This window comes from Mus caroli, chromosome 1 (assembly GCF_900094665.2).
Source record: "Mus caroli chromosome 1, CAROLI_EIJ_v1.1, whole genome shotgun sequence".
NCBI lineage: Eukaryota > Metazoa > Chordata > Mammalia > Rodentia > Muridae > Mus > Mus caroli.
Window position 1 is genome coordinate 110,588,094 of NC_034570.1, and position 11,772 is coordinate 110,599,865.

An 11,772-nucleotide genomic window follows, 5' to 3' on the forward strand; every position below is an offset into this window, starting at 1 on the left:
CTAGGAAACAGTGGAACTGAACCCTCAGCTAAAAGGGACTTCCAATTAGAATATATATATATATATATATATATATATATATATATATATATACATATATATGTAGTTATAGTTATTTAAAGCCCACATAAGGGACCATGTGCAAAGTTCTTCAAGGCAGAGTGGTGCTCTAGAGAATCAAACCTTTCTGATTCACTTGAGTTCTTCTCTGGGCCCCAGCTCCCATCCTGTCCTTGTTGCCCTTGCTCCTTTGTCCAACTGTGTCTGGTCTCTCTGAGTGACCTGCTTCTGAAGAGGAAAGTGCCAGAATGGTAGACAATCATTGCCTACAGAATGGAAGCCCTTGGGGTAGGCAGATCTCATAGGGACAAACAACGGGTATGGGAAATCTCAGCGAGACTTCTGCCATGAACCAGAGAGCCTGGGACAGAGCCTGAAGGACTAGGACATGCCATTCAGACCGCAGTCTGCTACAATCTACTCCAAACCGCTTGCTGACCTGTGTTTTTGGTTTGCTAAGAGATGTTGCTATACACTTTTGTTGCCAGAACAATCCCCACATATGCTTCTGACATAATTCTCTATGCTTTTTCCCCATCCTTCAATATTTTCCTGCCTACAGCTGTTAGGAGACGCCAGGAGCAAGGTACCCGTGCTTTAACTTTTGTTTACAACTTTTTTTTTTCTGTTGCAAGTCTATTTCTTTTAGAATTTAGTTGAACACAGCACAAAATGTAGTTGTAGTTAGAGACTGGTCTCAGTGTTTCTGGTAAGCATTCTGATTTGCTGCCGTGTGATGGGGTCCTGTCCCCTCTCTCATCCTTCTGGGAAGGTGCTCTGTTTTTATGTCACTCTGCTCCCTGTCCTTCCTGTGTTTTATTAACTCAATTTGTGTCTATTTTATAATCATAACTTCATGAACAGATCTGTCGACCAACCTTTTCTTATTTTAGGAAATCTGGCTCATATGTGAGTGTAAATCATATAGGTTATCATCTAAATCAAAACTATTTTTAAAGGTGCAAGGGGATGCTGGGAAGAACTTTTGCTGGGACAGAAGGCAGCACTTTCCTGAGCAAGCTGGGATTAAAAATAATTAACATTGCTTGAAAATTAAAACTATTTGTGTGGCTTGAGCCAGTAACTGCATTAGGAAACATATGTGTCAACCTTACCATACTAGGTATGGGTTTAACACACTGTCTTGTATTCAGAGTGTGAGAAGGGAATGAAGGGGGCTATTGTAGTCTACCTTAAAAGAAACCTATTGATGTTAAAAACCAAATGATGCTGTTAACTAAAGTGGCTCATACAGTCTGCGGCCCTTTTGCATAGAATATCTCCACCACTAACAAACATTTCAACTGCAATCTTCTTAAGCAAGCATGATTGTTCAAGCAAGCACATCCATAGACCATGCTTGAGGTAGATTGTTCTGCACTCTGCAGGGGCTGCACGTGTGAGCACAGCTGCAGTGAATTGGTACTTCGTCCTTCAGAGTTTCATTAAACCCTCACACTAGTCAGCTGAGGCAGGTGTAGTGGTTACCCTCCTTGAGAGGAGTCACCAAGGCAGAAACTGACACAGTTGTTCAGCAGTAATACCAGGATTGGCACCAAAATCCATCGGGCTGAAAAAAATCCTCTTTTCCACCACCCCCATATATACAAGACAATTTGTTGTCTTTCTACAAGACAACAAATCCTTCTTCACAAAAATATACAGCATGTCACTTATGTCACCTACCTTGACACTTCTATTTTTAATTCCCTAATTTGTAAGCACAGAAAATGTGTGTGTGTGTGTGTTTCTTTTTATATTTAACTCTGCACTGTAGTTTTTAACGGATGAGTCATGACCGGTTCACCTTCCCACTTCTTCCTTCCCCTGCTCCTCATGGGACATTTTAGAAGAAGCCTGTGAGAAGGAGATACGAGCCCTATGGAATGTACTCTGATGATGACGCCAACAGTGATGCCTCCAGCGTGTGCTCTGAGCGCTCATATGGCTCCAGGAATGGTGGCATTCCCCATTATCTGCGGCAGACTGAAGATGTAGCAGAGGTTCTCAACCATTGTGCCAGTTCCAACTGGTCAGAACGGAAAGAGGGGCTCCTAGGCCTGCAGAACTTACTGAAGAGCCAAAGAACACTGAGGTGAGGACACACATCTCAGTCCCTGTTAGACTCATCATAGGCTTTGAGGTGCCTCTGCCATTATAGAGTCCTTGCAAAGTTCTAGTCACTGAGTCACCCATGTCACCCATGAGGAGACATAGTGCCTGCCACCCAGATGTCTGAAAACATCTAGCAAATCCACGGTCATCTGTTAGGTTGCTTGGACATTTGGTTCCTGACAGGTGCACATCTGACAGGAGCATCCTTTAGATGATGCTCTCTGGGGAGTCAGGTACAGAAAACAACTGTACCTGTAGGCTCACTTCTCCCCAAGGCTCCAGAACTGCAGCAAGTACAAGTCTGTAAGCTCATGTATACATTCATGTGTACAATTTAGGCATACCGAGCAAGTCCTCAGTGAGATAGAGCATTCCCCAAAGCAGCAGCACGCTAGCTTTGTAATGATGATTTCTGGTACCTCCCTTTGGTATTTTATAAAATATTTAAATAACCTAGCATTACACAGATTAAATAAAGGGATGCATTTATACCAAATTTCCTCATATCTCTGTTGTTATTGCCATGCTATTATTTTGTAACTTTTTTGAAATAACAGAGAAATAGCTAAGTATGGTAGTATATGCCTGTAATCTCAGCACTTGGGCATCTGAAGCAGGGGGATCCCTGATAGTTCAAAGCAATCCTGGACCTACATAGTAAGTTTTGGGCCAGTCTAGACTATGGAGTGAGAGCCTATCTCTACCCCTCCCCCAAATAAAAGAAAAAGGATGGAGAGTGGAAGATAAATCTGCTCATTAATTAAGCCTGTTTCCATGTCCTGGGTCTTAAGACCAGTCTGTTACTCGGGTGTGAGTCAAGAGTGCGGAACCTGTAAACACACTGTATCACACCCTTTGAGCATCACTTCAAAGAAAGGCAGGCTTGGTGGGGTTTTGTTTGTTTGTTTGCTTGCTTGCTTGCTTGGTTTTTGTTTGTTTTGATGAATAAATTGTGAGCCTGAATAAGCTGATTTGTGGCCATGGATGAAGAATGTGGTTCATGAACACTGCTACATGTCCAGCTGTAACCCCAACTCAATATCCAGGCTGCCTCTGTCAACCATATTCACCCTTGCTCCCATTAACCCATTCTGTCCATGAAGATGATATGAGAGCTTCTGTCATATCCTTCAAGTACACAGACACCCTAGTGATGCATCCCACACAACATGAGTGTGATTTGTCATGGCTGTTCTTGAAGTCTTGTTGACTGATCCACTTTCTGCTTTCATGGTTTTTACTAGGTCCCCTCTCCCGACTTCCCCCATCCCCCACCCCACCCAGCAATGGCCCTTAAGAACCTGCTAGCCCTGATCACCTTTAGATTACCGAAGGATCATTGAGGCATCTGGATCTCAGGTGCCTGAAGAAGTGGATTGTTCTGGTGTGACCAGAAAGAGAACAGTTCTTTCCAACCTTGATGTGAAAGGGGGATGAGAGAAGGCAGGAGACACCAGCGTGCACTGAGGATTTTCATGGTTCTAGCGTTAGCCATTTTCTTGTACAGTCCTCAGCTACGTGGCATAGTGCTTATCCTCAGTTCCCAGCTGAATGAAAAGGTACAAGGACTCCACTGTACTTAGAGAAGAGTGTAAGTATGTGGTCCAGTGAGATGCACAGTGGATAATGGTACTCACTGCCCAGCCTGGCAACCTAGTTCGGTCCTTGGGCCTGTATAGAAGGAGAGAACTTTCCTCCACAGTTTGTCCTGTAACCCTTACACACACCCATAGTGGACACACACACACACACATACACAAATAGCCTAGCAGGTAGAAAATTGACTTGGACTGAAGTAAGGGAACTTGGTTCATACCTGTCCACTTCTGGTAGCACGGAATAGATAGCAACCAAGTGTGTTTCCTCACACTAAAATGAAACTGAGACGATGCCTCTGAGAGTCTCAATTTCATCACCAATTAGGAAAGATAATTCATTTGAGACAGTTTTTTTAATTACATAACTAAAGATTAGGTAAAGGGCTTTTAATCTCTTGCACTGGTAATGTTACATATTAAACTCACTTATTTCCATTTTTTTCTCCACTAGTCGAGTAGAATTGAAGAGACTGTGTGAGATTTTCACCCGAATGTTTGCCGACCCTCACAGCAAGGTAACCAGGCCTTAAGTATATTCTGTGTGCATGCCTGTGCAAACTGTGTAATACACCCCAGAACTGAGAAAGAATTTCCCAACAGTCTGCATTAACATCTTCCAAAGTGTAATTCTTGGAAACTTACATGACCATCAGTTTCAAATTAAGTGTGCCTCAAATAAGGAATGTCATGAAAGGAATCAGATGGAGTCTTTTATTCCATTAGCAGGAATTTATGTCTATCTCCTTCAGCCAGTGTGCTAGGTTCTAGAATATAATATAGTATATTTTTAAAATGTTACAGTAGTGGGAAAATATATATGGTTACTTTGGTATCTCAGGTAGAATTTATTTATATACTTTTTACATTTATGTTTTATGTATTTATATTTATATATATTAAATATAGTATCTATTTGTTGCCTTTACTATAAAACCAAATTCAGCTATTTCTTCTGATGGAATCTGGCTGTTCCTAAGAACTTGGTAGATGGAGTTCTGCTAGGTAGTACTTCTGCCTTTTGGGATACCAACCTTTAAGGACTGCCTTTTCAACAAGAGACTCCTTCCTCTCCCTAATCTTTCTCAGAAACCCCACCAGGGGTAGTGTTGAAAGGGGGCCTCTTTTAAAAAGTCCCTTGGATTTCACTTTATTTTAGCTAGTAAGTGCTAGTGATATCTAAAGAGTAAGAAAATGGAGAAATGAGAGAGAGAGCGCTAAGGGGTTAAACACCAGAAAGATCCTAGAGTGTGGGAATGGATAGGGACTAACTTCATGTGGACAGGATTGTACCTAGTAAAGGTAGTCTCTTCCAAGTCATACTGGAGAATAAAGCCTGCGATGAGCAGAGAGTCCAGCAGCTTCCTTTCTCCTTCTTTCCTACTCTTGCTTTCTCATAGGAATTATCCTTGAAGTAGTAAATAGCCATCCACCCATCTATTGATTCACTCATTTACCCATCCGTTCATCCAGCCATCTGAGCCAGCCATCTGTCCACTAACTACTATCTTCCTATCCATTCATCTGTCTGCTTAACTAAAGTCATCACCCTAGCCCTCTATTCACCCATGTACCCACCCTCCATCCATTCACCCCGTCATTCAGTATTTCTTGAATTGCTTCCATGAGCTAGGGATATAGAAAAACAAGGTGAAACAAGAGCCACAGGGTACTTCTCCTCCCTCTTGTTCTGCAACAATACTCACTCTATCAGCTATGAAGGCCTTCCGGAAAGGACAACATCAATCAAGGTGTCAATTTTAAGCCCCCAAAAGACTGAGGTTAAAGTCCAAATATATAACCAAAGATCTTAACCATCAATTTTTTTCTCTATGGAACTATTAAGAGTGATACAATTTAAACCATAAGTATAACATAACTGGTAAGAGTTATACCATAAGGGATATTATGTTAGATGGTTTCACATTGATGAACTTTCTGTTACCCATTACCTCTAGATTGCTGATTCAGAAGCAGAATGTGAGGATAAAGAAGGAAATTTGTTTCCATCAGAAGGCTCTTGTCCAGTGAGTTGGAGGTCTCAGTTTAGTTCATATTCTTAGCTGCCTGAGCCAAGCTAGGAATTCCCACTTATCTATCAGAGCTCGCTGACTTCCTGAGATGTCACTGGAGACCCCTTGTGGTGAATAGTTGCTGTGATAGAATTGAAGAGTGTGGGGTGGGTGTCCCAGTGTAGCACTAGGTTGGGGAGCCTGGTGCCACTTCCTTCCCTGACACAGGCTTAGGGATGCTCCACTCTGCACTCTGCTTTACCTCGAGTGGCAGCAGTAACTACGTAGTGGCCTGAGAATTCACAGGAGTTGTCAGTAGCTCCTCTTAAAACCTTATTCTTAACAGCTCAAATTGGTGCACATCAAATTACTTGACAAAAGTCAATGGTCACAGAAACATGAATAGGGCTTCTACCCCTTGACACCCTGTAATGGTATGTTGAATGCTAGGGAATGAGTCAGAATAGTATATAACCAGGACAAGACACCACCACCCCTGTCTCTCTCTGTCTTTCGTTCTCTCTCAGAAAACTCTCCAGGATTAAACTCTAAAACATTTATTTCTCTCTGTGCTGACAGTTATGGGTTTATATTGAGGGAGAACAGAGTATCTTATCAGTTCGTAGCTTTTTCAGGAAAGGAACTGCATGAAACTGGTATTACTTTGCTGTGGACTAACATGGAATTTGTTTTGTTGCATGGCCTGGTGTGCGGTGGAATTCACAACAGAGAGTAAGTGTCAAGTATGCCCTCCCCACGCCCCTGTCCCAAGCCCATCCCCATATTCTGCTGTGTGTTTCCTCTTAAGATGGGAGCTGTAGTTAACCTGAGTGGCAAGACTGGGCTAGGCCAGCTCGGGCAGGCATTTGAAACCTTCTCAGGCTGTGGAGGAAGCCATGAAGGCAGGGTGTGAGGTGTTTGGTTTTCTCTTGTGCAGGTTTTCAGTATGTTTTTGGAGACCCTCGTGGATTTTATAATCATTCATAAGGATGACTTGCAAGACTGGCTCTTCGTCCTTCTCACACAACTCCTTAAGAAAATGGGAGCAGACTTACTTGGATCTGTGCAAGCAAAAGTTCAGAAGGCTCTAGATGTCACCAGGTGAGCACCCAGTCTTACTGCAGTAGGAGTCTTGGCCATAGTTTTAGTCCTCATTTTGTTTGTTTTTCAAGACAGAGTTTCTTAATGGTGTCCTGGCTGTCCTGGAACTTGCTCTGTAGACCGGGCTGGCTCTAACTCTGAGGTCTACCTGCCTCTGCCTCCTGAATGTTGGGATTAAAGGCAGCACCGGTACCACCAGGCTTGTGGTTTTAGTCTTTACACAGTTCCCCTTGCTTACAGGTTACCTTTGAGTTGCTGATATTTTATGAATGCCTATGAAATGTATAGAACTTAAAAAATTCCCTTTCTTTTATAAAAAAATAACATTTAGAGAGGTTAATATGTAGAATATTTGTTTATATCTCTCTGAAGTTCTATTTGAATACTTCAATTTTTTTTGTAACTTGCCTCAGAGATTTAGTGTAATATATGATGTAGAGATCTTGTTGGACTGTAAACTGTCTCTGAATCAACAGTTCTGGGGCTAGAGAGGAGACGCAGTTGGTGAAGTCTCATGCATGCATGAGGACCTGATTTTAAGTCCCAGCACTCTATTTGCACTGTAATCCCAGCAGTGGGGAAGTGGGGACAGGAGAATGCTTGAGCTTGCTGATCAGTCAGCCTGACCAAATTGATGATGAGCCTCGATTCAGCAGGAGTCCCTGGCTCAAAATATTAGATGACAAGTGATAGAGGAAGAGACCTAATGTTGACTGCTGGTCTCCACATGCGATTGTGTGCACCTTCTATGTGCATGTGGGTCTGTCTGTGTATGCATACATGTGCATGTGTGTTTGTGTCCTGAAAAAAGTGATACGGAAATAATACTGAATGCACACACATACAGAAATAGACAGTTCCTCAGCTCAGAGTTTGAGAATAGTAACCATCTTTGTAGCTCGTCTGGCTGTTACCGTGACTCAGAAACACTTGGGAATTGTGCTACTCCGCAGAAGCCTGGTGCTTGCTGTGCAGTTGAGGGGCGTTAGCATGCCTGGACTAGAAGAGAATGACAGTATCTAAAGATACTCACTGTGATCTGGCTGATTTGGTAGAAGATAGAGGCCAAAGTGTGATTCATAGATCTCTGAAAAGAACAAGCAAGTGATTCCCAGGTATTCGGAAGCTATTACCACAGCAGTACCTTTCATAGAACCCAGGGTTCACAGACTTGGACAAACCCCAGGTGTCCTGGGGTTTTCACGAGGAAGGACTCAGAGGTAACATGGTTTTTTAACAGTGAGAAACAGAAGCCGTGCTGACTTGCCTAAGGTCACAATTGGTTGCCTGTACTCAAACTCTGAGCTGAGAAACTATTTCTGTATATGTATGTGCAATCATTAGTTATTTCTGTATTAATTCTTATTTCTGGACACACACATATGCACACACACACACATTAGTTATTTCTGTATTAATTATTTCTTATTTATTTCTGGATACACACATGCACGCACACACACACGATGGGAGGAAAATAGAATTGTGATCTCTGTTAGCTTCTTTTCCTTGATGCCCTTTCTTGTAAGAGTCTTAATTTTAGGTGGCACAGATTATTCAGTGCTTGCTCCACAAGCATGAGGACCGGAGAAAGCTCTGGGTTCAAATAGTAGATCCCATCTCAGTAAATAGAGTGATCAAGGAAGAAACTCAGCACAGTCACACACATGCACAAACAAAAAACAAACCGAAAAACTTAATCTCAATTAAATGTGTATGTCTAAGGCATTTGTTTCCCCTGCCCAATTCCCCACTCACTCAACTGCTATGCATACCTTGGTGCAGGTCCCAGAGGATAGTAGAGGTTATCAGTGATTATTCACTATGAGCACCTTGCTCCATTGTTGTAATCTGCCCCAGTTCCTCGCCTCTAGAGATGCCTACCAACAGGCACATTTCTTGCCTGAACACACTGACATGCCTCTGTCTTCTGGGGCAGAAGCAGGAAAGGTTGAAGCTGAAGCTACAGAGAGCTATCTGTAGCTTCAACTCTCACAGCTTCCAGTTGTAGAAAACAAGGATGCTCTTGGGCCAGTTTGGTTACTTCAGGGGTTAGGGGAACTCCAAGGCTTTGCCCGTGATTGTCAGGTGCTCTACCACTTAGCTTAAATTTACTTTATAAGTAATTATGATTAAAATACCAGTTTGTAATATGTTTCCCTTTATAAAACTTTATAGTTTTCTTGTGTTATTTCTTCTAATTTCCACTTGTGTCTTGGAACACTTGATAATATTTCTTCCTCTGTTGAAGATTCAAACTTGCATCCTTAGTCTCTTACCATACCTCTGTAGGAAGAGTCTCTTAGATCTCCGTAGAGAACCTTGTCTGTCACTCACTCCCAGACACTCAGCTGCCTTGTCTTTCCTGCGATGAAGATGTCACAGCCCAGTACCTCTGTTATGCAATTTTAAATTAGCAGTAGTGATTGCTACACCATAAGAATAAAAGGTGGTGACGCACGCCTTTAATCCCAGCACTTGGGAGGCAGAGGCAGGTGGATTTCTGAGTTCGAGGCCAGCCTGGTCTACAAAGTGAGTTCTAGGACAGCCAGGGCTACACAGAGAAACCCTGTCTCAAAACAAACAAACAAACAAACAAACAAACAAACAAAAGAATAAAAGGATTGCGTTTTGCTAGCCAAAAGATCACTTGGTTAGATCAGGCATGTACAGTGGCTATGAGGCATGGGCTTAATCACAGGCTTGAGTCAAGGAAAGGGGTTCCTTGGGCCCGGGGCATCCCTATGAGTCATAGCTGGGTAGAGAAGTTCCCAGCACTGAGCACCACACAAACATTTATCTGTGGTGACCGCAAGAGGCTCACCTGCACTTATAGGACTGGAGGATACCTGCTTAGCTTCCACAGAGTGAGCTCCAAGTGACCTAGTACAGATAGAAAGATGGGGCCTGAGAATCACCAGTTCTCCAGTAAGCAGTATTCAGGACAGGGGGAGCAGGTAGGAGTCCACCTGCTTGCCTGTGTTCTCTGCCTAGCTAGACTTCAGTTTTAAATTAGCTACACACAGTTTTCCATATAGAAATATTAATATTTATATAAACTGAAAAGTTTTATATATATATATATATAAACATATGTGTGTGTATATATATATATACATATGAATGTACTTTTGTATATATTAATCTACAGCAGGATTAAACATATGAACTTGTTTTTATCCTAGGGATTCCTTTCCATTTGATCAACAATTTAACATTTTGATGAGATTTATTGTGGATCAGACTCAAACTCCAAACCTCAAGGTTGGTGACTGTTCATGTAATTCAACACCTGTCATTTATGGTTGCTTTTCAAGTCCCTTTTCCCTCTGTGGCTTGTTTAGAGATTCTGGAGAGCTAGGAGCATCTCTGTTCAGCCCTCTGTGAATGTGTTCTTATTTCTTCTGGTCCCAAATGGCTAGTTCCTTTGGTAGGCAGATGCCTACTGTTAGAATCTACCAGAATAATTATGCCATATTTTATTTCTGCCAACAGTGTCAGTAGCGTTAGTTGTTCTATGTCCTTGCCAAATGTGCGTTTGCCTTTTCACAGTTGAGCCTGTAACTGGGAAAGGTATTCTGATGTGGCGAGGTCAGTACAGTGTTAGAATAGTTTTTTAATAGTAACGTTCTCTGAGACAGGTAGAAAGTCACACCTGTAATGACAAGACAGCTCAGTCATGTTACTACACAAAGAAAGGAGGCTGTGTGTGCTCATATGTAGTCTGTTTCTTGACCACTGACTTATCTTGAGGCTCTAGGAAAGGTCTCATAGATAGTAGCCTCCTTCTCCTGAGAACAAAAACTAATGGAGAAACTGGGGCGGAGTATGAGATGGGGGATGGGAATTGCCTGTCAGGTCCTGGCCCAGAATGTTTACAGAACAGGCTGCAAGGCTGAGCTTGGCCTTCTGGCCAGTGGGAAAGCTATTGTCTTTGAGAATCTAGGAGCACGGATGTGGAGTAGACCTGTCAGTGCGTGTATAAACTTCATCAGGGACAGAGGGGAAGTTCCCCCTTCGTGGCGTTCGCTTTTCGTCTGACTGCCAGACAAGAATTCTATTCAAAGATTGTGACAGCCAATGCTTAACATTTATAATCATTGGTCTTTCAGGTCAAAGTGGCAATCCTGAAATACATCGAATCTCTAGCCAGACAGATGGACCCCACAGATTTTGTAAATTCCAGTGAAACAAGACTTGCTGTTTCTAGGATCATAACATGGACTACAGAACCAAAGAGTTCAGACGTGAGAAAGGTATGTTCACAGAGCTGAAGCAAGACTCCAGGCTTTCCTTAGCTAGGCATACACATCCCCTGGAAGTATGTGTACTGCCCCACATCCACCTAGCTGTGTCACCACGGCTGTGCGGTAGTGCTTCTCTATCCTGCTCTGCCCATCTGCAGTCTGATGGAGCAACTGTGGGATAAATAGCAAAGCTTTAGTAGTTGTGTGTTTGCTGGCACTGTGCTCTGATGAGGGATGGGCAGATCTGGGGCTCACTGTGCCTGGGAGTGAAAGGTAGTTTTAACCTAGCCCTGTGTTCAATATGTGGCTGAGGATGCCCTTCAACTACTTTTTAACAAAAGGATTTAAAATTTTTTATGTGCTTGGGTGTTTTGCCTGCATTTATGTCTGTGTAGCATGTTTGTGCCTAGTGCCTACCAAGGTCAGAAAAGAGAATCAGATGCCCTAAAACTGGAGTTCTGGAGGCTGTGAGCCACCATGTAAATGCTGGCAACCAAGTGGTGATCCTCTTGTAAGAGGAACAGATGGCTGGGTGTGGTGGCGCACACATTTAATCCCAGCACTCGGGAGGCAGAGGCAGGAGGATTTCTGAGTTTGAGGTCAGCCTGGTCTACAAAGTGAGTTCCAGGACAGCCAGGGCTA

General features: G+C 42.8%; 1 protein-coding gene across 26 annotated transcripts in view; it reads left to right on the forward strand.

Moving 5' to 3' along the window:
- Positions 1-11,772, forward strand: part of Clasp1 (cytoplasmic linker associated protein 1) — a 209,264-nt gene that overhangs the window by 148,903 nt on the left and 48,589 nt on the right. For 15 of the 26 annotated variants that reach the window (XM_029477053.1, XM_029477049.1, XM_029477071.1 and 12 more), the window contains 7 exons: positions 623-646; positions 1,911-2,155; positions 4,225-4,288; positions 5,120-5,122; positions 6,720-6,883; positions 10,069-10,147; positions 10,996-11,139. In XM_029477053.1, coding sequence (XP_029332913.1) covers positions 623-646; positions 1,911-2,155; positions 4,225-4,288; positions 5,120-5,122; positions 6,720-6,883; positions 10,069-10,147; positions 10,996-11,139 — 723 coding nt within the window. Of the gene's footprint in view, positions 1-622; positions 647-1,910; positions 2,156-4,224; positions 4,289-5,119; positions 5,123-5,728; positions 5,798-6,511; positions 6,515-6,719; positions 6,884-10,068; positions 10,148-10,995; positions 11,140-11,772 lie in introns of all 26 variants that reach the window. The other 11 variants (XM_029477066.1, XM_029477080.1, XM_029477070.1 and 8 more) reach the window with 3 other exon arrangements.